We start from the raw sequence: 27,799 nt of genomic DNA on the forward strand, positions 1-27,799 counted from the left end.
TGAGCCTTTCAATGACTAACATTTACAAGCCGATTTACGCTTTTTATTATCTTTTTTGGGTCAACATGCAGAAAGAAACATAACTTTTCTTTTGAAACACAACTATACCAAAATTAAAAGAAGTAAAAGGGGTTATAATTTCATTTTGAATAATTTGCTATAAAATCAGGAAAGTACCTTAAAAAATTTTGTTTTTTGGGGAAATCACTCTCAGAGGTGTTCAGGGCACCATGAAGTGGACGGGTTCAGGCCCGGGCTCCTGCACGCATATCACGCGCTCTGGCCATCTGAGCCACCTCCCAGCCCTGAAAGAATTTTAAACATCTCTGAATATCCTTAACACTCACATATCCCAACTTTTAGTTCTTTAAAGACGTGCAGTGTCTTTTATTAGAAGAACTGTCTGGTGACAGAGTAGGTAAAAAAACAAACCAGTTTTTAACATTGGTTCTACCAATACTTTTGGTTTGCTTTTAGGGTATTTTTTAATTTTTTTTTTGGCCACACCCAGCGGTGCTCAGGGCTTACTCCCGGCAGAGCTCTGGGGACCACATGGGATGCTGGGGATCAAACTCAGTTCAGGCACGTGCAAGGCAAATGCCCTAGTCACTGTACTATAGCTCTGGCCCTAACTAGTCCCTTTTTTTTTTTTTTTCCTCTTAATAGGCTCTTTTTGTTTGTGTTTTGGGCCATGCTTGACAGTGAGTAGGGGTGACTCCTGACTTGGGACAGGGTCGCCCCAAAGGTGCTGGTGAGAGAGACCATGTGTTCTGGGGATCAAATCTGGGCCTTCACGCAAAGAATTTGCACTAGCCCCATAAGCTTTCTCCCCCGCTTCCAGAGAATCTTTTAAAGGTAATCAATTTAAAACATGATTTGTCAATCTCATCTTCTCCTTTTCCCTCCTGTTAAAGTTCTCCTTATAAACTAAATAAAAGAATGTCAGCAGTGGCTCCATTTTTGAATAACACAGCTGTGCTATTTGAAAATAGATGAAAAAAAGAGGGGCCCATTTTGGATCTCACCCAGATGATTTGCTTTAGGATCACAAGGCAGTTATCAGTGTGCGTGGAAGAGTTAAACAGCAAAGCCGACAGGATGACCACCAGACCTGTGCTCAGTGGCTCCATTCCCTTCCCGGGTCACCTTCAAACCGAACTCACTGAGGTGAGGAATGTGCTAGAAGAAACGGTTTCAGCTCATTCCATGCTTGTCTGCACACAAACACGATCAACCTGTAAAACTGTGGTCTTAGACTTAAAAAGCAATTTTCTTTTGCTTTTAGGCCTGTATAGGGCTTTTCCAGGTTTATTCCTGGCTGTGCACTCAAGGAGCACTCCTGGCATACTTGGGAATAATATGTGGTGCAGGGGATCAAGCCCGCATCAGCCGCATGCAAGACAAGCGCCTTACACACACTGTACTGTCGCTCCAGCTGCTAGAACGTAATTTTTACAATCATCTTGCCAGGCAGTCCTGCCTGCCTCCTGTCAACAAAGTTTCTGTTTAAAATTTCAGCAGAAAATTCAAACATGGAGTTCATGGGAGAGGCTTGGCAAAGGGAAGTTGACCCGCCAAACTTCCTGGATGCTTGTCCACGTTCTCAGAGAAAAATGATGATGATGAAGGAAAGCAGAGGGTTGAGACACTGTGGAAAAAAAGAATGGAGATTTTCTTCTTCTTTCTCTTATCTACAATTTGGATGCGCAGCAGGAAACACAAGAAGCCTCGGGACCAGCCTCGATTCACTCAGAACTAAGGAGGGGCCGGCAGAGGCCTCGGAGACGCAGGGGACCCTCCTGAGCTATCATTAGTCCTGTGAGTCACAGAACCCAGCTGCCACCATGGAAGCAGATCCTCCAATAACTCTGTGGGGATCGATGACAATTCATTACAACCTGGAGGACGATTGTCCCTGCTGGGGCTGGAGGAATAACCAGTTCTCCGAGGACCCGCTCTCCCTCGACGACATTTCCTGCTTTTGCTTAACGTCACAGTTTCTCCAAGAACTGCAGCGAGAACACACCAGTCAAACAAAAGGCAAATATATTAACAGTGGAAAAACGTTCCTCTTGGGATTTCGCCAAATTGGACCACGGTGGCTTTCGACCCCAGAACGAGGAGCGACCACCTCTAAATTCTTACCCCCCACCCACGCCGGCGAGCCCCTGCTACGTGAGGGTCTCTCGATCTGAAAAGCTGGGCTGCAGCTGGGGTCTGTCCTCGGCCACCTCGTTCTCCTCTCCAGACTCCACATAGATGGGCCAGTCATTGTCGGTGTCGCTCTTCTCCTGGCTCTCAGACGAGGCCTCCACCAGGCTCAGGTTGATGGGCACCATCAGGTCGTCGTCATCGTCATGGGGGTCGGTCACGCAGGTGCAGCTGTCGCACAGCCCGAAGCGCCTCAGCCCCTGGGACACGTGACTCGTGAAGGTGCGTCGGCAGCCCTTGCAGATGATTGGACGGCTGGATCTGTGGACCTAGAATCATGCACAGAGACTGTCAATGTCCCAGCAAAGAGGGAGGGTCGGGCGTCATCATTCTCTACTGCTGTACCCCTCGCTCTCTCTCTCCCATGGCCTTCATCTTGATAAGGTTTTGTCTACTCACTCCAGGGTCCTTAAAACATGCAGGGCTTGTGCCTTCCTCCACACTGCTGACCCCACGCCCCAACCCTTGCCTCTGGGTAAGTCTCTGCTGCTTGAGCCCAGGTCCAGTCCCCACTGCTATATCTTTTTGTTGCTTGTGTTTGGGCCACACATGGCAACACTAAGGGTTTTCTCTTGGCTCTGCACTCAGAAATCACTCCGGATGGTAATTATATAGGGCGGTGACCATATGCTCCGGGGACCATATGTTGGGATGCTGAGGATCGAACCTAGGTTGGCAGTATGCAAGGCAAACAGCCTATCCACTGTACTATCTTTCTACCCACCATATTGTTTGACCTACCAGTCCTTAACAAGGCTTGGTAAAAATTCACTAGATTGTAGGTTTCAAGAGGGCAGGGATGTCCTTAGCAATGCCCCTCTGTCCTCTGACCCCTCTGTTCCACTCTCCCTGGCATCCAAATGGCACTCAGTGAGGGGATGTAGCTCAGAGGTAAAGCTCAGGTCTTACATGCATGAGGCCTGTTTCTTCCTAGGAACCGCAAAAAGAACAAAATCCTAAAGGCTCTCAGCAAACCCAGTGGGATTTTCAGGCTGGCTTTTTGCTTACTATGGGTCACTATTCCCTTATCCAAAAGGCAGGTTTTCTAGACAGCATGTTGCCAAAATGTGTTGACAAGTTTCCCCTCTGAATGTTTGTGGATACAAACACAGTGGGTACGGACATCCCTTCCTCGGCAGAAGAACTCCGACAGACCAGAGCGACAGCACAGTGGGTATGGTGTTTGTCCTGCAGGAGGCCAACCCGGTTCAATCCCCAAGCATCAGCACCACATATGGCCCCCTAGTCCTGCCAGGAGTGAGCCCTGAGCGCAGAGCCAGGAGTAAGTAATGCCAGGTATGGCCCAAAATTAAACAAAAAGAAAAAAAGAAGATAGTCTTTGATTTTAGAAAATCAAAGCTGTCCAGAGAGACAGCTCAATATTTTTTTGGAAACACCTGGCAGTATGAAGAGCTTACTCCTGGCTCTGAACTCAGGATCACATCTGGTGGGGCTCAGAAAACAATATAGGGTACTGGGGACTAAACCTAAGTTGGCAAATGTCACCTTCCACACTGTCTTATCTCTGGTCCAGCTCAACATTTTTGTTTTTAAACTTTTTTTTTTCCAACTTTTTTTTTTCACTTTTGGGTCACACCTGGTAATGCTCAGGGGTTACTCCTGGCTCTGTACTCAGGAATCACTCCTGGCGGTGCTCAGGGGACCATATGGTATGCTGGGGGTAAACATGTAAGGCTGCATGTAAGGCAAAAACGCCTTCCTGGTATACTACTGATCCAGCTCCTTTTTATTTATTTATTTATATTTTTAAAAATTCTATTTTCAAGGAGTTGTTCACAGTAATTGATTGTTCATCGATTTGCTCGAGTGGGCACCAGTAACGTCTCCATTGTGAGACTTGTTACTGTTTTTGGCATATCGAATACGCCACGAGTAGCTTGCCAGGCTCTGCCGTGCAGGCGGGATACTCTCAGTGCTCGCCAGTCTCTCTGAGAGGGACGAAGGAATCGAACCCGGGTCAGCCATCTGCAAGGCCCTACTCGCCCTACTCGCTGTGCTATCTCTTCCGCCACATGACACCTTCCTACCACCATTATTTCGAGTTTTCCCACCACCACCCAAGCCTGTCCAAAAGGCAGATGATAAGTAACTTATTTAGTACTGCTTGTTATGAATAACTGACTAAAAATGATCAAAAAGGTTTCCTCTCCTGCTGCCCAGACTTCTCCTGTCATCCTCACAGGCTCCGGGGTGCCACCTCTTCCTGGGCCCTTACTGCCTGTGAGACTGGTGACAAGACGCTTGGACTCTAGCCTTGGTTTCTTCCTCTGCAAAACATTCCGTGCTATGATTGCTTCCCAGTCCACTTGGGAGGATTGAGGGAGGTGGGAAATGTTTTTGGGTGCCGAATTCTGCACATAGTAGGCCTCTCTGCATCTCTACCCATGATAACTTCATCTGCCTCTTGACTGGACTCCCCACCCTACGAATCAGGAAGCCGGACCTCATTTCCCCCTTTACCTGAACCCCAAGTTGCATAGAAGACATCTGACAAAGGGCTTTTAGTTGATTTGTAAATTTGTTTCCAACATAAATCTTACCCAGTAGTATTAGAAAGAATCAAATCACACTTTATTAATTGCACAATAGATTACCTTTGTACGAAATAAAAATTACCCACATCATGATTTCCATAAGAAACAGATTGGGGCAATGATGTAAGTAAAGTCAGGCCTGTGGCATCTTTGGAAAGCAGTTTTGCTGTCTCATAAAGCTAACAGACGCCGACCCCTCAGTCCCGCAATTCCACTCGCAAGTCTACTCCCCATTCAGAATTTACCTAAAAAGAAATGAGGGTTTGCATTCACCAGGTCAGATATTTTACTAGGGTTTTCACTAATGCTATGCTCAGTATTTTCCCCAAAACTGGAAAAACCCAAAAGCCCCTTCAACAAAGACTGGACAAAAAAAGAAAAGCCAAGGGTGTTATTCCATGACAGAATAGCATACAGCAATCAAAAAGGTTTCCTTAGAGAAAAGTATGGAAAATTGTATCTTGGAGCCATTAAGCCTCTGTATAGAGATCATTATCATGTTGTTAGAGTTTGAGTCTGTGTACTAATATATATATTTATATATGTACACATATATTATTATTATATATTTTTTATCAAGATTGGTTGTCTTCAGCTTTACACCCCATCAAATGTGGTGTGCTGATCTTAGTATATCAGTGGCATAACTATATGAGATGCTGCACAGCCGTGAAATCGGTCCAGCTCCTTTTTTTTGCTTTTTGGGTCACACCCGGCAATGCACAGGGGTTACTCCTGGCTCTGCACTCAGAATTACCCCTGATAGTGCAGAGGGGACCATATGGGATGCTGGGAATTGAACCCGGGTCAGCCGCATGCAAGGCAAACGCCCTACCCACTGTGCTATTGCTCCAGCCCTAGGTCCGGCTCCTTTTTAAACATGTTTTTTAGTTTTGTTTGTTTTGGGGTCACACCCAGAGATTCTCAGAGTTACTCCTGGCTCTGCACTCAGGAACGATTCCTGGCCTGTTCAGGGGAAGACCTCTTACGGGATGCCGAGGATAAAACCCAGGTCAGATGCATGCAAAGCAGGTGCCCTACCCACAGTACTCTCTCCAGCTCCCGAGCTCAAGTTTTTTTTTTTTTTTTTGCTTTTTGGGTCACACCTGGCGATGCACAGGGGTTACTCCTGGCTCTGCACTCAGGAATTACCCCTGGCCGTGCTCAGGGGACCATATGGGATGCTGGGATTTGAACCCGGGTCGGCCACGTGCAAGGCAAATGCCCTACCCGCTGTGCTATCTCTCCAGCCCCCCGAGCTCAAGTTTTTGAATCAACTCACAAAGTTACTGCTAGATCCTATAGTAATTTCATGCTTACTGCCTATCTTTTTTTTTTTTTTCCAATTTTGGGTTTTGGACCATACTTAGCAGTGTCTGGGGTTACTCTCAGCCCTATGCTCAGAGTGCTATATGGTGCTGAAGACTGTACCCAGGCCTCCCAATGCAAACCACGTATTTAGCCCATGTGCTCTCTCCCAGCCCATATACTTACCTTTTTTGAAGAAGCAAAGGATTATTTTCATAATAATTTTATATCCCCGCTAACAATATAGGTAGGCTCCAACTTCTCCATGTCTTTGCCAACATTCACTCTGTGTTTCGATAACTACATTCCTAGTGTATGTAAAGTGGCATCTCATGAGTTAATCTGCACTGTCCTAATGATTAACAATGCTGAACATCTTTTTGTTTATTGCATTTTGGTATCTATTTTAAGAAAGGTCTATTCAAACTCATTACTTAATTGGGTTATTTGCCTTTATACTTGTGAATTTTAAGAATCTTTTATAAATTCTGGTTGCTAGACCCTTGGCATAACTGTATGAGATGTGCAGCCATGACAGTGGTCCGGCTCCTTTTTAAATAAATTATTTAAATAATTTATTTAAAATAAATTAAATAAATGACACCAGTAGTTTTATTCCTATTCTGCGAGTTATCTTTTCATATTCTTGATAGCACGTTTTAAGTTCAAATCTTTTGTTTGGGGACTGGGGATGGTTCTTAGGGGTGACCTAGGGGTGACCCCCAGTAGTGCCGGCAATCAAATCCAGGGCTCCCACATGCAAAGTATGAGCTGGAGCCCTCTAAGCCTGCTCCCCAGTCCAGTCTGAATCCCTTTCACACTGGATTTTCCAAAGGCTGCCTTGCTCAAAAATAATTGTAAGCGCTCTGAGTGGTCTGAGTAGTTTTTTGTTGTTGTTTTCTGTTTTTTTTTTTTTTTTTTTTTTTTTTTTTTGTGGGAAGCAGCAGCTTAGAGGGTGATTCTAGGATCGGAAAGCGAGGAGAGGTCCTGGGCTGTGGCCTTCTTCACGGCTCAGAGGAACCCAAGACCTACCCCTGGGAGCCGGATGAGGTGGGAAGCTGAGGCCGCTCGTACCTCTGGACTCACCCACTGGCCCACTAATCCCTGCCTACAACAGCCATCCCTGGTGAGGAATGACACTTTCACCACTCTCCCCTTAAGAAAGCAAGCCTATTTCCCTAGAAGCTTTAACTTCTCCAACGAAACCGGCTCTGATGGGGCAGGACAAGCGTTCTTAGCAGCCCAGTGGACGGAGATGCGGGCCCGGCGCCCCAGCCCCGGCCGCAGCACTCACGCTCAGGGCATGGCTCCGCAGGTGCTCCTGGCGCGTGAACCTCTTGCCGCAAGTCTCGCAGGGGTAGGGCCGCTCGCCCGTGTGGGAGCGGATGTGCCGCTTCAGGATCCCCTTCTGCTTGGCAGTGTAAGGGCAGAAAGGACACTTGTGGAGCTTAATGGGCACCACCAGCACGTCACCTGGGGAAGCAAATGGAACGAGTTAGCTCTCCCACACGGGCCGCCCCGAGGGACAACACGCAAGACCTGCTGCCCAGGGAGGCCCCCACTGTCCCACCAGCCCACTGCCCACACGGTCTGCACATCCCAACTCTGTCTGTCCCCACTCCCCCGCCACTGGCCATCAAGAGGGCTTCCACCAGCAGGGCGCAAGGCAAATAAATCGCAGCAACCGATTTCCGGCTCCAACACCCAGGACACAACACACTGGCCTTCCTATGTGTTCCGAGGACATGACACACGCTGTGCTGGGGCCTGTCCTGCTGGCAGAGCTGATGGAGATTCTGCCGTTGGACAGTACCGTGGGCTCCCCAAATGCACATTCTGAGGACCCTAACTGACAGGTGAGTGTCTGCAGACTGAGGCAGTGGAGGTTAAACGAAGTCACAAGGGTGGCGCTAATCCGATAGCACGGGGGTCCTTGGGAAACAGAGGGCACTTTCTCTGCCCACTGGGGTACAGAGGAAAGGCCAGGGAAGGGCCAGGGAGAAGCTGGAACTCTCCCCAGGGAACTCTCCCTAGGAACCAGCAACGCTGGCCACTGACCCCGGACTGGTGAGAAAATAGACATCTTTGCGTGAAGGCTGGGCCAACTAACACAGCCCTCCCAAATTCTTTACACGGCCCTCGAAAGTTCGGAAAACACTTTGGGTGCAATTGTTCTTTACTTGTTTGTTGGACTCTGGGCTACACCTGGCAGTGCTCGGAGATCTCCCATCTCAGTGGCTCAGGAGTGCTAGGTGATGTACTAGAACCTTCTTCCGGATTATCCACGAAGCATGAAGTGAAATGGTTCTACATTAGTCCCTGGAAAAAAACAACTGCTAACTCTCCACAGAAGAACTGCGTTAGAGAAACCCGCCCTTCCTCTCGCATGATCCAATGCCTCCCACACGAAAACAGTTCACTCGAAGGCATGCAGCGCACCTGGCACGGCAGGAGGCTGTCAGCACCGCAACCGTTTCCTCCTCAGGAAGTCAAGGCTCGCGGAAGAGACACACGTGTGTATAAAGGTATGTCTCATACACTCAAACAAGCCATTAACAAACCTGGTCCTCTCTGTTTGGGGAGCTAATCCAGCCCTATACAAGACAATGTGGCAGTGACAGTTTAAAGTATGACAAGGTACAGATAGGAAAAGAGACATGTTTGAGGGGAGCGGAGGGAAAGGGAAGATCTTTTTTTTGGGGGGTCACACTGGCAATGCTCTGGGGTGGCTCCTGTCTCTGCACTCAAGAATTATTCCTGGCATTGCTTAGAGAGCCATCTGGGGTGCCGAGGATCGAACTTGGGTCAGCCATGTGCAAGGCAAGCACCTTACCTGCTGTACTATCAGTTCGGCCCTGGGAAAGGACCCAATGCAATTGGTGAATCACAGTGGGCTAAACTGAGGCAGGAAACACAGGAGGAAAACAAGGACAAGAGGAATGAAGAGTCCGATTCTGAGTGGACTGATGGAGGCAGGCAATGAGCTCCCGGAAGGAATAACCTGGGCGCAGACACAAACCCGCACTCTGGGAGAAGGAGACAGCACAGCTGAGCGGCCTCAGTGACGAGAGCGCCGAGAGGCAGGCCTGAGCTGAGGACACACTTCCCTCCCCATGGCGCGCAGGGCTCTGGGTCCAGAGAGACAGAAGCCTGCTTCTCGGATCATCTCCAGAACACAGTCACTCGGTCTTTACCTGGGGCCCTTAGGACCAGTGTGAAACACCACGTGGGTCTATTCCACACCTGAAGCATCTAGTAGTTTCTGAACAGCCCATGGGGGCCAAGAGTCAGTACAGGGACAAGGCCTTGCACACGGACAACCCACGTTCCGTTCCAAGCACCGCCAGAAGTGAATCCTGAGCACAGAGCCAGGAGTTACCCTGAGCAGCACTGGATGTCCCCTCAACCCCCAAAAAGAAACAAAAAACAAAAGCGCCCCTGATTCTGTCCCAAATACTTTCCTGCTTTATTCACTCCTGTACTCTTTTTTTTGTTTTGCTTTTTGGGTCACACCCAGCGATGCACAGAGGTTACTCCTGGCGGTGCTCGGGGGGCCATATGGGATGCTGGGATTCGAACCTGGGTCGGCCGCGTGCAAGGCAAACACCCTACCCGCTGTGCTATTGCTACAGCCTCCCCCCACCTCTTTCAACATCTATTTCACACCTCTCCTAAGATCCAAGCTCCAAATCCCCTGCCACGGCTCACTTCAGGAAACTGCTGTGCTTCCACTTGGAAACTGGTCCCACTCTCTTCAGTCCTCAGTTCTCCCCCTTTTTCCTGGATCACTTCATCAGTAAATCCAGGACTCCCCCTTATTCTCAGGGGCTATATCCCAAGACCCTCAGTGGACACATGGAACTGCAGACTGCAGACCCTTTCTGCCCCAAGCTTGTTTCTATACATAAATATCAACGGGCAAGTTTAGTCGATAAGTGAGGAACAGCAAGAAATAAAATAATAATAGGGCCAGAAAGCTATTACATTGGGCAGGGTGCTTGCCTTGAACACGGCCGACCCAGGTTCAATCCCTGGCATCCCATATGGTCCATCAAGGCTGGCCAGGAGTAATTTCTGAAATCAGAGCCAAGAGTAAGCCCTGGGTATCTCTGGGTGAAGCCCAAAAACAAAAAAAAGAAAAGAAACCGAAAGAAAAGAATAATAAAAGCAAAGGAACTCTAACAATATAGTGTCATACAGGCTATGTATAAGAGGTCTCTTTCTTTCTCTCAAAGTTTCTCTCTCTCAAAATATCCTTTCTACAAAATATTTTTGGATGGTGGTTGACCACAGATAACTGAAACCAGACAGCAAGGCCTGAGTAGCTGAAAGCTCAGAAAGGGAGAGGGGACGGCTCTGAACAGGCGTCAGCTCCTCTCCATCAGCATTTCTTTGTTTCCTTCACAGGAAAACTCCCCGAAGTAGCTCCTCCGCTCACTATCGTCACATCTATTTCCACAGCTCCTTTGAAGCCACTCCAGCCAGCCAGTCTTTTATTTATTTATTTTTGGCCACACCCAGCAGTGCTCAGGGGCAGCTCCTGGCTCTGTGTTCAGGAGTGATCCCTGACAGGGGAGAGAGGAGGGGAGGCGGGAAGGGGCTGGGGCAGAGGCAGTGGCAGGATTCAAGCCAGAGGTGGTCACCTGCAAGGCAAACACCTTTATCCCTGTGCTACCTCTCTGGCCCTTCCATTCAATGTTTCACCCCATATATTTCTTTCTTCAGTTTGGCCTTCTAATAGGTCTTTGTCCTCACTGATGGTGGCTGCTCTAGAAAGATTCTCCCATATCCGGATGATTTAAAGGCATAATTCGCTGATGAGCGTCTCTTATCTTTTTCCTCATTTGCAATAGGTCTCACATCTACTAATAATGCTGCCTCCTGTTCTGCCCAATGGGGCTTAAACCCCATCTTTAATTACCATCACTCTAGACAGACTTTGGTTAACTTTGAAAACCATGGTTTAGCTGTGGTTCGACAGGCTGTGTGGCTTACACCCCATACCGGCCCACAGATCGTGCTGCAGGAGGTGAGGCAGGCTGCGCCTCACCCACCCCTCACTTCTACCAGAAAGCAATATGGCCACCACCTTAATGCCTCCCTTCTCTCCCACCCATACATGCCATCAGCAAGGCTGGTCCTCTCTGGGGAGCTAGTCCAGTCCTAGCCCAGCTCCCCTCCAGAGCCAGCACACAGGGTCAGGGACACATTTCCCAGGGGCTTAGAGTCACTCTGGTGTGGGTCCTCCTCCTGTCACCCCAGCTCACCTCTACTCTGCAGCAGGGCTTCTGAAATCCTTTCCACTCACAACCCATTTTCGTTTGAGAAACACAGCACAGGGAAGCCCTGCCTGAAACGCCTTGGCATCATAATGCCGTTGACCCAGAATTAACTTTCACCCGGTGCATGTTCAGAAAACTTTCACTGCTGCCGAATTCTTCATGACCCCACATTCTGCTACAGAACCCCTACAGGGGATCACAACCAGAGTCTTTAAAACTAGGGTCTCCAGGAGAGTTAAGGGCAGAAGCAAGAGAATCCCTAGGGGGTGACAGCACATAGCGCTTAGAAGGATCCTTCCAGGATGCAGCGTTTCAGGTCACAGGGGCGCCCCTTCCCATCACCTTCCCAGGTCTCCACCCTGGCCCCTGCCCCACTCTCTGCCTTGCGTGCCTGACTCCAGACACACCAGCATCCATGTTGCTCCGTTTGTTCATGCACCAAGTGTGAACCTGCCTGCACGCCTTTGTACCTACCTGACGCTTCCCTCTGCCTGGAACATTCTCCCGGAGAGCTGGCCCATATGCTCTATCTCCCCTGAGGATTCTCCTCAAAGACAACTTACTAGAAAGGTCTTCTTTGTCAACCTAACACAACAGCATGCCTTTCACCCTCTAATGACATTTTCCCTGCTTCAGTTCTTCACACTGGATGTTTCCTTCTCTGTTTGTTGTCTGTCTCCCTATTGACTGTGCCAGGAAGTGCTCAATAAGTGTCTGGAAAGGAAGGCAGGAAGGCGGGCAAAGGGAAGAGAGGCTGAGGAGGTGAGCCAGGGATGGAAAGGTAGCTGGGCTGACACTAGACGACCGCATCATAAGGCAAAAAGGAACGGCCAGAGGTCAGAAGCCTGTGGCATGTGGCATGTGAAGCTAAGGAAGAAACAATTAAAAAATGTGAAGGGATAGGTCGCAGACAGAGTTAGTACAGGCCATGTCTGACACAAAGAAGTATCCACTCCTACTTTGTAGAACATGTTACTATGTGAAGAAAAAGTCTGGAAACTTCCTTACTTGATCCAAAAAGCTGAGACAAGTGCAAGATGGGGATGGATATCTTCTGAACTAAACAAGTTCAAAGAAATTTATTTTTAGAGCTGGAGATAGTATAGACGTTAGGGCGCTTGCTTTGCACACGGCTGACCTGGGTTCGATCCCCGGCATCCCATAAAGGGTCCTGAGAGTACTGTCAGGAGTGATTCCTGAGTGCAGAGCCAGAAGTAACCTCTGAACATTGCAAGGTATGACCCCACCCCACAGAGAGAGAGAGAGAGAGAGAGAGAGAAAGAAAGAAATTGAAGAACATAGCCAGGAGTCAGAGTGATAGTATAGCAGGTAGCAGGACATGATCTGGTTTCAATCCCAGGTACCCCTATAGTCCCCTGAGCCTCCAGGAGAGATCCTTGAGCACAGACCCAGAATAAGCCCTGAGCACAGCTGGTTGTGGCCAGAAACAAACCAAACAAGAGAATCTAACCAAAACCAGAGGGTTGTTTCATATCTAGAAACTGCCCACAGCATATTTATAAGGGTTTCACCTTGCTAGCTGAAACTATTTTTTTTTCTTTTTGGGTTATACCTGGCAATACTCAGGGGCTATTCCTGAGTCTGCACTCAGGAATTAGTCCTAGAGGTAGTCAGGGGACCATATGGGATGCCAGGAATCGAACCCGGGTCAGCTACATGCAAGGTAAACGCCCTATCTGGGTACTATCCCTCCAGACAGAAACTAGAATATTTCTATATGATATCATTTGGTAGGGTTGCACAGATTTGGGAAGGTTGTCACCATTACTTTATATAGGAAAAATTTCTAGCATTCCAAGACCCCCAAAATAATCTCCCAAAGAGTGGCATTCTACTTTTATTTTTTAGGATTTTTGGGCCTCACCCAGTGATGCTAGGAGGTTATTCCTGGCTCTGTCCTCACCTCAGGAATTACTCTTGGCAGTACTTGGGCGGCCATCTGGGATGCCGGGAAATGAACCCGCGTCAGCAGCCTGCAAGGCAAGCTGCCTTACCCGCAACTATGGCTCCGGCCCCAACGTACTACTTTCAGAGAGCAGGGGAAACCCGGGCTCCAGTGGCCAAGGAAATCCAAACAGCCTGGATGTTTGGTGCAGAGGGCTGCATGGTGCAGGGCGCTGGTGTGACCACACCTGCTAGAACAAGTGGTGATAGTGCTGATGGGGATGGTGGTGGCAGGGATGAGAGCAGTGACAATGGCAATGGTGACTCGAGACACGAATGCACAGGCACGTGTGCCCAGTGACCCGCTGAGGCGATGCGCACTGACAGAGAGAGCTCACCTGAATCCTCTCCGTACCAGTCGGTCTGGACGTCCATCATGGAGCTCATGGCCACGCCCGCCCCGTCTGGTCTTCCCTCCAAACTCCGGGAGAAGTGATGGTCCGCATCCTCTTTGCTCTGCACGGCGCCGTTGCGCAGGAGGGCCTCCAGGAACTGCTTCACGTGGTAGTTGCTGTAGGCCAAGTCCATGGCCTGGCCACTAGGCAAGCCCTCCTCCACGTGCGCCAGGCTCAGCGGGGCCGCGTACGGCTGCAGCGGCTCCCCCACCTCCACCTCCACCTCGTCCGCGTCCAACTCCACCTTGGGCGCAACCTGGCTGGGCAGCGTGGACAGGTCAGCGTTGGCCGGGCCGCCGCCCTGGCTGTCCTTGACCACCAGGGCCAGGGGGTGGCAGTCTCGGCAGTCCCCACAAGGGGGCTCTCGGGGGCAGTCTGTGCCCTCGTCGCCCTCGGCGGACGAGGAGAGGACGCTCTTGGCATCGCAGGACGCCCCTTCGCGGCCCGAGCTGGGGCTCCCGCCGTCCACCTGGTGCGCGGCCGCCGCCGCAGCCGCCGCCGCCGCCGCCGCCACGGCCGCGGCCACCGCCGCCTCCTTCTCCATCTTGCGGCAGATGTCCAGGGACGAGCGGATGTAGGTCTTGCAGAAGTTCACCACGTCGTTCATCTGCAGGTAGCTGGCGGCCGACATCACTTCGATCACGTTCTCGCCACACAAGTCCAGCTTCCCGGAGTAGAGGAAGTCGAGGATGGTGGAGAAGGCCTCGGAGGTGACAATGTCCAGCGAGGCGGTGCTGTGCCGCCCGCTGTCCTGGATGTAGTGGATGAGCAGGGCGCGGAAGTAGCCGCTGTTGGCGAACAAAATGTTCCTGTGGGCCTTGAAGATCCGCCCTTCCACTATGATGCTGCAGTCACAGAAAAAGTCCCTCTTCCGCTGCTCGTTCAGCTCCCCCAGGAGCTTGGCGCAGTAGGACTGCATCTCCATCTCTTCCACAGCCGCCGCGGCGCCGAGGAGCCTGGGTCTGGGCGAGGAAGGCTTCGGGTTAATTCAGAAACCCCAACCGTGCAAATGACTTTTTCAAAAATCATTTCAGAAACACCGGCTTTCAATAATACCTTTATGGTGCGGATTATTCTGCAGTAAAATCAGAGGCTGTCCGACTGGGTGAATTTAGAAATACAATCAACTATAGTTTAACTGCCTGTAGGCATAGTATTTACTGTTTCACATGACTCTTCTAAGAAACTTTTATAAAACCTTATGAGTAAGTATTAATATTATACCCACAATATTGTCTTTTTCTAATATTGCACTTACAATATGATGTTTAGAACATGTACTTAGTAATATTGTATCTTCTCCTGGTAAGAAACTGAGTCTCAGGGAGGATAAGAAAAGCCCAGACGTATCAGAGCTAGGACACAAAACCACTTGGGTTTTGTTTTGCGTTTGGAGCCATACTCACTCGGTGGTGCTCAGGGCTTACTCCGGGATCACTCCTGGTGGGGCTTGGGGGCATTATGTGGTGTCAGAGATCGAACTTGTGGGTCTCATACAGCAGCACCCTACCCGTTGTATAATCATCTCCAGCCCCCATCAAAACAAGGTCTGTTAACCTCCAAAGATCACACTCTGTTGCTGTTTGTTTTGCCCATAGCTTGTACTGCTCATGAGACCATAAACAGTTCTGAGGATCAAACCCAGCTAGGCAGCATGCAAATCAAGTACCTAACCTACCGGCCTATCTCTTAGGCACTGTACTGCTTTCTTAGGCACTGTACTGCTTTCTTCAAGCCTCAAATACAGATAATCCGCAAATTTAAGAATTACATTTGCGGGGGGGGGGGGTGGGGGTGGCTGGAACAATAGCACAGCGGGTAGGGTGTTTGCCTTGCACGCAGCCGACCCGGGTTCGATTCCCAGCATCCCATATGGCCCCCCGAGCACCGCCAGAAATAATTCCTGAGTGCAGAGCCAGGAGTAACCCTTGTGCATCGGCAGAAGTGACCCAGAAAGCAAAAAAATTACATTTTTGGGGCCTGGAGTGATAGCACAGTGGGTATGGTGTTTGCCTTGCATGCAACCAATCCAGGTTCGATTCCCAACATCCTATATGGTCCCCGAGCCCCAGAGTAATTCCTGAGTGCAGAGCCAGGAGTAAGCCTTGTGCAACACTGGGTGTGACCCAAAAAGCCAAAAAAAAAAAAAAGAATTACATTTTGGTTTCCAGTGTCCTGAATAGAACTGAGAAGCTAAGTATATTCTCAGCTCACACTTATTACCACTAAATTGTGGAAACATTTGATGGATTTTCGAACTAATCTGAATGCATTCTCCATTTTATGGTTTTATTGCCCTTTTTGGCTTTGATGGAAATACTCTACCATTTACCAAGAGACCACTATTCCAGACTCTCCAGGTATATAAAATGTGTATAACAAGCTAAAACAACTGTTCCCCACCCTTTGACCACTGTGATTGGCTAAAAATTTACCATGTGACTTACTCAAGCCAATGAAAAACAATGCACTATCTATTAAGGGTTCAAAAAAAGAGTTCTCTGCTATGTGGGCATGTGGGCTGCGGGTTGCTGCTTCCATCCCTCAGGAGACCCGGCCTAATAAAGATGATGGCCCAGATAGGGCAGCGCAGCAGAAGCTGTGTCAGAAGGCACTAAATGTTTTGCTTAGCTAATCTGAGTTGGTGGAGGTTTGGGGGTTCTTGTTAACTATAGGGGTCACACTGGCTAGTGGTTCTGGTGGGCAGGGCTACTCCCAGCAGGGTTCAGAGGACACCTGCATCATGCCCAGCAGTGCTAGGCCATGCACTGAGAGGGATCAAACCCAGGGCCTTGCAGATGCAAAGCACATGCTCTACACTTGAGCCACATTCCCAGCCCTTGAGCTGAGTTCTCTATTGCTTGAGGCTCCCAACTGACAGGCTTACTGATTCCTCTTGGTTCTCTCCTTCTAGTTTTATGTCTTGGCTCACTAGGTCAGTGCACAAGCCCTCTACAGTCATGATTTAGGTCTTATGCCACGTGCTACCCCACCCTCACCCTCCCCCCAACACCTGGCAAAGTGCTTCAAAAACAGCAGTCTTGCTGAGTACAAAGAATACTCCTTTCTTCTTCCTCCTCTTCTTCTTCTTCTTTTTTAAAGTTTTTGTGTCACACCTCAGGGTTTACTACTGGCTCTGTGCTCAGAGATCACTCCTAGTGGGGCTTCGAGAATCTTTTGGGGTGCTGGGGAATCGAACTTGGGTCAGTCATGTGCATGGCAAACGCCCTATTCACTGTACAATAGCTCCAGCCCTAACACCCTTTCTTTAGTGCTACAGAGGACAAGTATAAATAAAATTTAAGGGGCCAGAGCGATAGCACAGTGGGTAGGGCAAGCGGCCGACCCGGGTTCGATCCCTGGCACCCCATATGGTCCCCCAGGCACCGCCAGGAGTAATTCCTGAGTGCAGAGCCAGGAGTAACCCCTGAATATCCCTGGGTGTGACCCCAAAAGCAAAAAACTAAATAAAAGAAAAAAAATTTAAATCTTTCTGCTGGGGCCGTTAAGGCACTTGCCTAGCATGAAGCTATGGTTGAGACAATCATTTGAATCCCAGAACCACACCGTCCCTAAGCACAGAGCAGGGGTGTGGCAGCAGAGCGCACAGTTGGGTGTGACCAAAAAAACAGACGCACAAATTCCATCTGCTATACGTAAGACACACATTGAACTTCTTCCTTAAATTCTCCTCTCCATCTTCTTCCATCACACCACCCCACTGTGACCCATGGAGCTCTGAACAGTCTCTCGAGCCCTGAACACAGGTTAGCTGCACGCAGAGTGCCTTACCCACTGTACTACAGCTCCTGCCCAGCCAGTGCTCACTTTTTCCTTTTTGTTTTTGGGCCACACACGGCTGTGCTCAGGTATTACTTTTGGTTGGGTTCACAGGACCATTTGGGATGCTGAGGATTGAGTCTGGGTCAGCCACGTGCAAGGTCTAACTTGTTGCACTATCTCTCAGGCCTATCTCTCAGGCCTCCTCACTTTTAAGTTGGCCAGTTAATACTTGCTTGTAGAAACTCTTCTCTATTTATCTCCCTACCTAATTGGTTCTCTAATCCCCGAACATAGCCAGGAGTGATCCCTGAACACCCTGGGTATGGCTCCAAAAAGAGACAGACATAAAGACAGACAGACAGACAGACAGACAGACAGACAGACAGAGAAAGAGAGATAGTAGAAGGGTTAAGGCACTTGCCTTGCATGTGGCTGCCCTTTGTTTCCTGGCACCCCGAGCACTGCAAGGAGTGATAGCTGAGCAGAGTCAAGAATCAGAGTCAAGCCCTGAGCACAATCAGGTGTGACCCAACACTGCCTGTCCCCTACCACCACTTGGGGGGGGAGGAGGCTAGAAAAATGTTGTTGTTGTTGTTGTTGTTTGCTTTTTGGGTCACACCCATCAACACACAGGGGTTATTCCTGGTTCTGCACTCAGGAATTACCCCTGGCGGTGCTCAGGAGACCATATGGGATGCTGGGAATCGAACCCGGGTCTGCCGAGTGCAAGGCAAACGCCCTACCCGCTGTGCTATTGCACCAGCCCCTGAAAAATGTTTTTTTTAAATTACTGAGAACTGGGAATGGAGAGATGTGCAGGGGTTAAGGTGCTCACCTTGCATACTGCGGACGGCTCTCCTAGTTAAATCCATGCAATGCACACAGTCCCCTGAGCAACACCAGGCGTCACCCTGGAGCACAGAGCCAGGAATAGCTCCGGAGCAGCACCACTGGGTGTGGTCTAAAAAAACTCAAATTTAAAAAAAAAAAGAAAAAGAAAAAACCTAAGGGTCAGAGAAGGCCGATTAGGCAGAGCAGACGCACTGTGAGGGGAGCCTGGGCTGAGTCCCAGCACCCCAGGGTTCCTCGAGGCACCACTGCAACATAGTATCAAGCCCTGTCTGGCCCAGAAACCAACAAAAAACAGACCTAGGAATTTTTTTTTTTTTTTTTTGGTTTTTGGGTCACACCCGGCGATGCACAGGGGTTACTCCTGGCTCTTCACTCAGGAATTACCCCTGGCGGTGCTCAGGGGACCATATGGGATGCTGGGATTAGAACCCGGGTCGGCTGCGTGCAAGGCAAACGCCCTACCCGCTGTGCTATTGCTCCAGCCCCAGACCTAGGAATTTTTTCAAGACATCAGAGATCATTTAGCTGAGGGCGTCAAATAATGCTACACATTCAAAATAGCCTAAGGATCTTACCAAATTATAGCCCAGAGTCTAAGCCATCAGATTATTTTTATCTTTTTATATTTGCTTTATTGTTATTTCTTTTTTTTTTGGAGGGGGCTTTTTTGGGTCACATCCAGCAAGGGGACCATATGGGATGCCGAGGATGGAACCCAGGTCGGACACATGCAAGGCCAACATACTACCTGCTGTACTATCACTCCTGCCCCTTTAAAATTTTTTTTTCTTTTTGGGTCACACCTGGGGATGCACAGGGGTCACTCCTGGCTCTGCACTCAGGAATCACTCCTGGCAGCGCTCAGGGATGATATGGGATGCTGGGAATCGAACCCGGGTCGGCCACATGCAAGGCAAACGCCCTACCCGCTGTGCTATTATTCCAGCCCCCCTTTAAATATTTTTTTAAACTCACAAAAGCTGTCACTGTCACTGTCATCCTGTTGCTCATCGATTTGCTTGAACAGGCACCAAGTAACATCTCCATTTTGAGACTTGTTGTTACTGCTTTTGGCATATCAAATATGCCACAGGTAGCTTGCCAGGCTTTGCAGTGCGGGCAAGATACTCTCAGTTGCTTGCCGGGCTCTCCGAGAGGGGCGGAGATATTGAACCCGGGTCGGCCGTGTGCAAGGCAAATGCCCTACCACTGTGCTATCACTCCAGCCCCACAAAAGCTATATCATAATTTCAATAATTTTTCTTCACCCTAAGTAGTTAATATTAACTTATGATTCAGAGAGCCAGAGAAATAGCTCAACAAGCTAAGCACAAGCTTTGTATGCAGGAAGCCTTAGCTCACCGTTAGCCCAGGTTCAATTCCCAGAACCACAAAGTAGGTCCCTTGAACAACAAACCAAAACCATAAAACCATTATGGCTGGAAAGTAACAGGTCAGGGAGCGAGATTGATGGGCTAAGCATAGGCATTGCAAGCACGACACCCAGTGTGATCCCCAGCACTGCAAGGTCCCCAGAGCAACCCAGGGTGCAGACCCCACCCCATTCTTAGTACTGTGCCAGCACCACTGACTGTGGCCCCAAAATCAAAAAGAGAACTAAATCTCCGGGCCGCATAGTGGCAGAGGCGTCAGGCGGTCCCTCCCTGGCAGGCTCTCGCCCGAGGTGGCCACATTGTCACGCGCATAAGCTTCCTCCGGACGCCATCTTGGCGCACCAACAGCCCTGGTCCAGAGATGCCCAACTGAATCCCAAAATAGATTAGTGCCCTACAGAAATGTCTCTGGAACCCAACCATCTACAATCTAGGATCCCAGAAGTGTGTGGCCACTTTGTGGCCGTGGGAATGCTCATGAAATTCAAAATGATGGAAAATAAATTATCTAGCATCTGCCCCTGGCAGGCAGGTTTGAATGACGGTGGAAAATTTTGGGCAAAACATAATGCCCCAAAGTAGAGATAGAGTATTGGACAGGGTGAGGATTGGGAAGCAGGGGTGGGTGTGGGGGGAATACTGGGGAAATTGGTTGTGGAAAATATGTACTGGTAGAGGATGGGTGTTCAATCATTGCATGAAAGCTTTGTAACTGTATCTCACAGTGATTCAATAAATTGAAAATAAAGACAGAGAGAGAGAGAAAGAAGGAGAGAGAGAGAGACGGGGGGGAAACAGTGTGGTGGAGAGAGTAAAGTGGGCAGGGTGCTTGTCTTGAACAACACCACATCCTCCCACCCTTGAACTGAGCTGCTAGCCTAGGAGGCAAAGAATTGCCAGTGGGTTTATTGGTTTTGTTTGTCTGTGTGTGTGTGTTTTGTCTTTTTGGGTCACACCAGAAGTTACTCCTGGCTCTGCACTCAGGAATTACTTCTGGTGGGGCTCAGGGGACCATATGTGGGTACTGAACCCAGGTCAGCCACGTGCAAGGCAAAAGTCATACCCACCGTACTATCACTCTGGCCCCTAGAATCACCAGTGGGGCCTCTGAATTTTCTGAGCACCACCTGGGATCAATACTCCCTCAAAAAAGACTTCCAAACAAGCCTTGGCATCAGTTACTACTACTGCCCTTGACAATCAGAAAGTTAAAGGGGAAAAGAAAATAGAGGAAAAGATGCTGCATTCAGATACCACACTGGGTTCTTCCTCAGAACTAAAGAAAATGAGACTGGTAAACGTATTATTCTGTGTGGAAATGTCCACTCTGGACACAATTGTAATTTAGGACACCACATAAAATGGGACTTGAGTAGTATTTATCAAAACTTCAAATGCAAAGTCTGAAAGAGAGAACAGGGGTTAGGTACCTGCCTTGCACATTACTTAACTAGTTCGAATCCCCAGTACCACAGAAGTGATCCCTGAGGGGGTATGGTGCCGCCCGCAGGTCAATCTGTATCCGAGAGGCAAGTGCATCAGCAGCCTGATGGTGCCTTCAGGCTACTTGATACCCCAAAATAGCCAATGTGCCTTTGGCTGGACCCCAATAACTTGTAACCAAGTTTCACAAGAAATTAAACAGATAAAAGTTAGGTATGTGGGAGCCATGCCCAAAAACTACCTCCGGCTCAGCTATACAAGCTCATTTGTTGGCCTTATTTCAGAAACCCATAAATAAATCTCGAAAGAGATTAAAAGAGAGGGTATGATGCCGCCAACAGGTCAACCTGTACCTGAGGGGCAAGTGCATCAGCAGCCTGATGATGCCTTCAGACTTCCAAATACCCTAAAATTGCTGCTGTGCCTTTGGCCAGACCCCAACAACTTGGGGCCAAGTTTACCAAAACATTAAACGGCCAAAAGTTAGGTATGTGGGAGCCACACCCACAAACCACCTCTGGCTCAGCTAAACAAGCTCATTTATTGGCCTTATTTCAGAGATCCATAAATCTCCAAAAAGATCAAAAGATGCAGTTAGGGCCTGTGGCATGGAGCAATGTGGGCAAGCAGGCACACCCTGCAGGGCATATGCCAATATTTCTCTGGAGAAGATGGAAACAAGGACCATGATCCAGAGACACATAAAAGAGTCTCCGAAACCAAGCAGCTCGCTGCAGAGATGTCTCCGGACTTTAAGCCAGGCCAACTTCACTGGGGTGCCTCAGACAGGGGCAGGCGTCATTCCTCTGCCTGTCCCCTAAAAAACCCTGGTGACCACCAGCTTCCAGAACCCAGTGAGAAGTACAGGTATGCGGGTTTGGTGATGACAAACTTCAGACCTCAAGGGATAGGGGATGGGCTGGTCCCTCTCCCCACCCTACCCCAACCCCAAGGGACTCTAGAAGTCGTGCCCACAAACTGCCTCCAGCTACTACTTGAGCTCCTTAACAGTCATGATTCAGAGACAAACAGGAGAATCTCCAAACCGAGCAGCCGGCTACAGAGATGCCTCCGAACTTTAGGTCAGGCCAACTTCATCAGGGAGCCTCAGACAGGAGCAGTTATCGTCCCTCCACCTGTCCCCTAAAAATCCTGGTGGCTGCCAGCTTCCAGAACCCAATGAGAAGTACAGGCTATCTTCACTGGGGCACCTTGGGGAGCGGGGGGGGGGGCAGGTTGAGTTTTTCTCCCTGCCCCAAACAGAACCCCGGCAGCTGAAAACCTACAGAACCCAACCGCCACCATGCCCAAGGCCACTCTCCACATGCTCAGACAGGCAGGAAAACCCAAGTATGCAGGAACCTGTGACTGAGATCTCCAATCCCGCTCAGATCGGGACTGGGCCTCCTCCCCTCAGGTTCCCGGTTTTAGAGTAGCTTGGAAGTCACACCCACAAACTGCTCCAGGGCACCATGTAATCTCATCAATGGCCAAGACCCACAGACTATAAACTAAAGCTCCCAGGAGAGAACGACACAATTTCCTGGACATTATTTTCTATCCATAACAAGCAATATGAAACAAATAATCTCGCATTGCCTTTTTGAATGGTGGTGGGACTGGTGTCAAAATATCAAATGTAACCAAAGTAGAGGAAATCTGTCTGCCATGCAGGCAGGGGAATACTCGGGATTTTGGTGGTGGAAAATGTGCACTGGTGAAGGAATGGGTGTTTGATGATTGTATGACTGAAGCTCAAACATGAAAGGTTTTGGTTTTTTTTTCTTTTTGGGTCACACCTGGCGATGCACAGGGGTAACTCCTGGCTCTGCACTCAGGAGTCACTCCTGGCGGTGCTCAGGGGACCATATGGGATGCTGGGAATCGAACCCGGGTTGACCGCATGCAAGACAAATGCCCTACCCGCTGTGCTATTGCTCCAGCCCCTCAAACATGAAAGTTTTGTAACTGATTCATGGTGAATCAATAAAAAGGGAGAAAAATAATAATAATAAAATAATAAAATTAAATTAACATTTTGAATTAAAAAAAAGTAATGTGGAGTTCATGCCCAATTCAATCAGCTTAATCAATGGCTGAATAAATAGCTGTACTCCTACATTTAAAAAAATACTAAGAAGAGATGAAAAGTCACAGTTAACCTTGGACTCACGCACGGCTGAACAGACCAGGGTAAATAGGAGGGGGGGTTAGTCTGGTGCCCACCCACAGAGAGCCCCAATAGCTGCTTGCTCCCACAATCCAAAATCACTACATGCCCCCAGCCAGACTTCACCATCTCAGACAGACTTCACCGAGATATTGACCTGTTGAAAATTTGGGTATGCAGGTTTGTGACTGAAATTTCCAGGCTTTCTCAGCGTTGGAATGGGCTACCTCTCCCACTTCCCTATACCCAAGAACCAACTCCAGCACCACCATGTAAGCTCTTCTATCAGCCTTGCTTCAAAGACTCATAAATAAATCTCGAAATAAATCAAAATTCGTGAACAAACACAATGACCTCTTAGTACCTGTACTTCAAACCATAATGCAAAAGGAAAAGGAGAGAGAGAGAGAGCAAGAAGTAAAGTGCCTTCCATACAGGGAAGCTGGGGGTAGGGAGTGGGGTGTTGGGGGATGGTGGGAGGGAAACAGGAGACATTCATGGTAGGAAATATACACTGGTGGAGGAGGAATGGGTGTTGGATCACTGTATGATTGAAACCCAATTATGAACAGCTTTGTAGTAGTCGAGCTCATCGATATTCAATTAAAAAAATTTTTTTAAAAAGTAATGTAAAGCTCATGCCCACTTCAGTCAGTTTCTTAATCAGTGGCTGAATAAATAACAGTACTCCTACATTAAAAATAAAAAAGTGGGGCTAGAGCGACAGCACAGTGGGTAGGGTGCTTGCCTTGCACATGGCCAACCCGGTCGACCCGGGTTCGATTCCCAGCAAGCATCCCATATGGTCCCCCAATCACCACCAAGAGTTAATCCCTGAGTGCATGAGCCAGGAGTAATCCCTGTGCATTACCGAGTGTGACTCAAAAAGCAAAAAATAAAATAAAATAAAATAAAAAAGAAGTGATCCCTGAGCACAGAGCCAGGAGTGAACCCTGATCAGTGTCAGGTGTGGGCCCATAAAACAATAACAAAACAAAAAAACTTCAAACGGGCAGTTTTTGGGTCACTCCCGGTAGTTTTCTGACCTTTTTCAGTTTTGTTTCTGGGTCACACCTGGCAGCACTAGTGCTCCTCTCTCTTTCTCTCCCTTTCTCTTCTCTTCTTGAACACATACTGCTTTCTTTTTTTTAAACAAAGTTGGGGGGGGGGCGCAGAGGGGCACAGATTTGGCAAACCAGAGTAGGCAGGGGTATGGCTCAGCACGGAGCGCTTGCCTCCCATGTGTTTGTCTCCAAGTTTAGCCCCGGAGAGTTGGCACACTTGGGAGGTATATACAGGGTTCCTGCCAGGACATTTCCAGCTCTCATGGGAAGAGGTTCCTTTTTCTCTCTGAAAACGTTCTAAATTCTTGGGGCTGGAGTGATAGCACAGCAGGTAGGGCATTTGCCTTGCACTCGGCCAACCCAGGTTCAATTCCCAGCAACCCATATGGTCCCCTGAGCACCGCCAAGAGTAATTCCTGAGTGCAGAGCCAGGAGTAACCCCTGTGCATTGCCAGGTGTGACCCAAAAAGAAAAAAAAAAGTTCTAAATCTTGGGTCTGGAGAGACAGTACAGCAGGCACAGCTCTTGCCTTGCCTGTGGCCAACTGAGGTTCAACCCCTGGTACCCCAGCCCCCTTCCCCCATGCCCCGCCAGGAGTGATCCCCGAGTGTAGAGCCAGGAGTCAGTCCTGAGTACCGCCAAGTGTGATCCCCAACAAATAAATAAACATACTTCTAGATTCTACTGTGTCAGGTCTATCCATATACTTCTGCGCACGCGCGCGCGTGTGTGTCTGTGTGTGTGGAGAATGGAGCCACACCCGACCATGCTCAGTCTATCCATATACTTTTGCATGTGTGTGTGTGTGTGTGTGTGTGTGTGTGTGTGTGTGTGTGGAGGGAGAATGGAGTCACACCCGATCATGCTCAGGCTTACTTCCTATTCTGTGCTCAGAGATCACTCCTAGTGATGCTTAGTAGATTACATGCCATGCCAAAGAAAAATCCAGGTGGGCCGTGCACAAGGCATACACCCTGCCCACATCCTGCTGTAGGCATACAATGTGGACATTTTGTGGGGGGTTCTTTTTTTTTTCTCTCTTTTTTTATTGAATCACTGTGAGCTACAGTTACAAAGCTTCCATGTTTGAGTTTCAGTCATACAATGATCAAACACCCATCCCTCCACCAATGTACATTTTCCACCACCAATGTCTCCAGTATCCCTCCATCCCTCCCCTCCCCCTGCTTCTGTGCAGACAATTACCCTCTTACTCTCTTTCTACTTATAGGTATTATGGTTTGCAATACAGACCATGAGAGGTCATCATGTTTGGTCCTTTATCTACTTTCAGCACACATCTCCCATCCTGAGCAATCCCTCCAACCATCCTTGACTTAGTGATCCTTTCTCTATCCCAGCTGCCTTCTCCCCCAGCTCATGAGGCAGGCTGACTTACAACTGTGGAGCAATCTTCCTGGCCCTGTCTCTACTTTCCTAGGGTATTAGTCTCACATTATGATATTTCATATTCCTACATGGACATTTTGATTCACATTAATCCCACTTGTCATCTTCACTGCTCCCAGAAAAGAAACTCTCGGGGCTAAGAGTCTGACAAGGGCCTTCCCAACTTCCCTGCTGTTCCAATGAGCGTTTCAATAAATACTGGCTACGTATTCTGTCTGGCCCGTGGAGGATGCCAAGAATAGGGAAAGGAACCAAGTATAGGCCCCATCCTCCAGGAGAGGGCAGATGTCAACTCTGCCACCCACTAGCAACTCCCACAGTGGGGACAGGACTCGAATCCTAGCCAGATCACAGGCTGCTTCACTCTGTGGGGGGCACAAAGCAGCCCAGAATTCCACCCACTGACTCTTTGCAATAAGACTCCAAACTTGCCACAGTCTCACCAAGCCTGGAATAATGAAACTGGTGGATGGTAAACTCTCTGTCTCTGTCTCTGTCTCTGTCTCTCTGTCTCTCTATCTCTCTGTCTCTCTCTCTCTCTCTCTGTCTCTCTGTCTGTCTCTCTCTGCCACACCTGGCATTGCTCAGGGCTTGTTTCTAGCTGGGTTAGAAGGACCATTTGAGGTGTCCAGGATCAAACCAGGTCTTCTGGTGCAAGGCAAGAGCCCTACCAGCCATCCTGTCTCTCCACCCCCATGCACAATAGTTTTCAAGTGCCAGCTGATTTTCACCTCACAGTAAGCTAGGACAGTGGATACGATCACTGCATTCTCTTTGGCAGAAGAGGCCGAGGTTCCCTGTTACTAAGGGCCCCGGGCTGGGGCTTCAAAGGCGGGCTACACACGTGCCTGGCATGCGGAGGGCCCTGCATTCCATCGGCGACACCCCTGGAGCGACCCCAAACTTCAAAGAGTGCGATCCGGATCTGGCACAACATCATCCACCAAATCTATACCGAGAACCCGCCTCATCAAGAACGCAACCCGGAGTGGCTGGCTCCCCCGCTGGTGCTCGACGCCGCGATGCTGACCTGATGCCCAAACCTCCAAGGACGGGGTGGGAAGGGTGGAGAACTCTCCGTCGCCCACGGCAGGAGTGGAGGGGGCTGTGAGGGGGAGGGGTCCCATCCTACAGAAGGAATTTTGGGGTCAGAAGCACCCCTGGTTCAAAGGTAAACTGCTCGCAAGCCCGGGAGATCCTCCCGCCCAAGCCGATGGCCCCGTAGGAACCAAGGGCTGGGCACAGTCCTCGCTTCCAGGCGGTGGCAGCCGGGCCTTGGCCCTGTCCTGGCCTCCCGTGGACAGAGTGACCGTCGCTGCGGCGGGCACTGCTCCAGTCCGGCCGAGTCCTCGCGTTCCGGCCCCGTCCCAGTGGCCAGCGCCCCGACAGCCCGCAGGACAACTCGGGGCGCTGCCCGAGGCCGGGGGAAGGGACATCTGCCGCCGCGCCAGCCTCCCCCACGCAGATGGGGACCGAGGGGGTCGCTCTTAAAGCGCGGTTCGCGCGGCGGGGGTCGCGGGGGTCTCCCGGGCCGGGCGGTCCAAGGAAGGCCACCGACTGGGAGCTTCCGGGTCCGCGGCCTCCCAGGCCGGGCGGACCTCCTGGGGTGCCCAGAATCTTCCCCCAAAGTGGATGAAAACGGCCGCGTGAACCCGCTTCGGGGCTCTCACCTTTCAGCTGGTTCCTGTCGCGCCGCCGCCGAGCTACGCGCACCGACACGCCCCCTTTCATTCACCTGTCGCCCCTGCGCTGAGTGGCGGGGCAGCCGACCAATCAGAAGCACTCAGGCTCAGGAAGGCGGAGCTCTGGGCCAGCAGCTTCGTCAATGGCCGCGTCCGCTCCGAGGATGCGCGCTGAGGGCGGCGCGGCTCGCGGCGCGATGGGAGTTGTGGTCTCGGCGTCCGTGCTTCGGGCACAGAGCTCGCAGACAAAACTACAAGTACCAAGATGCCCAAAGGGGCGAGAAC

The 27,799-nt window shown here is 49.7% G+C and overlaps 1 protein-coding gene across 2 annotated transcripts; it reads right to left on the reverse strand.

Annotated features, from left to right (window-relative positions):
- Positions 1-29: 29 nt before the first annotated feature.
- ZBTB8B (zinc finger and BTB domain containing 8B) lies at positions 30-27,557 on the reverse strand. 2 transcript variants are annotated; one of them, XM_055140470.1, is made up of 4 exons: positions 27,503-27,557; positions 13,660-14,678; positions 7,369-7,547; positions 30-2,480 (listed from the first exon to the last, which is right to left on the reverse strand). In XM_055140470.1, exons 2-4 carry the CDS (start codon positions 14,639-14,641, stop codon positions 2,172-2,174), a joined length of 1,470 nt encoding a protein of 489 aa, XP_054996445.1. In that variant the 5' UTR covers positions 14,642-14,678; positions 27,503-27,557; the 3' UTR covers positions 30-2,171. The 2 variants fall into 2 exon arrangements, with proteins under 2 accessions (XP_054996445.1, XP_054996446.1); XM_055140471.1 differs by lacking the exon at positions 27,503-27,557 and adding an exon at positions 18,335-18,453.
- Between the last annotated feature and the right edge of the window lie 242 nt (positions 27,558-27,799).

Source organism: Sorex araneus, chromosome 5 (assembly GCF_027595985.1).
Source record: "Sorex araneus isolate mSorAra2 chromosome 5, mSorAra2.pri, whole genome shotgun sequence".
Classification (NCBI taxonomy): domain Eukaryota; kingdom Metazoa; phylum Chordata; class Mammalia; order Eulipotyphla; family Soricidae; genus Sorex; species Sorex araneus.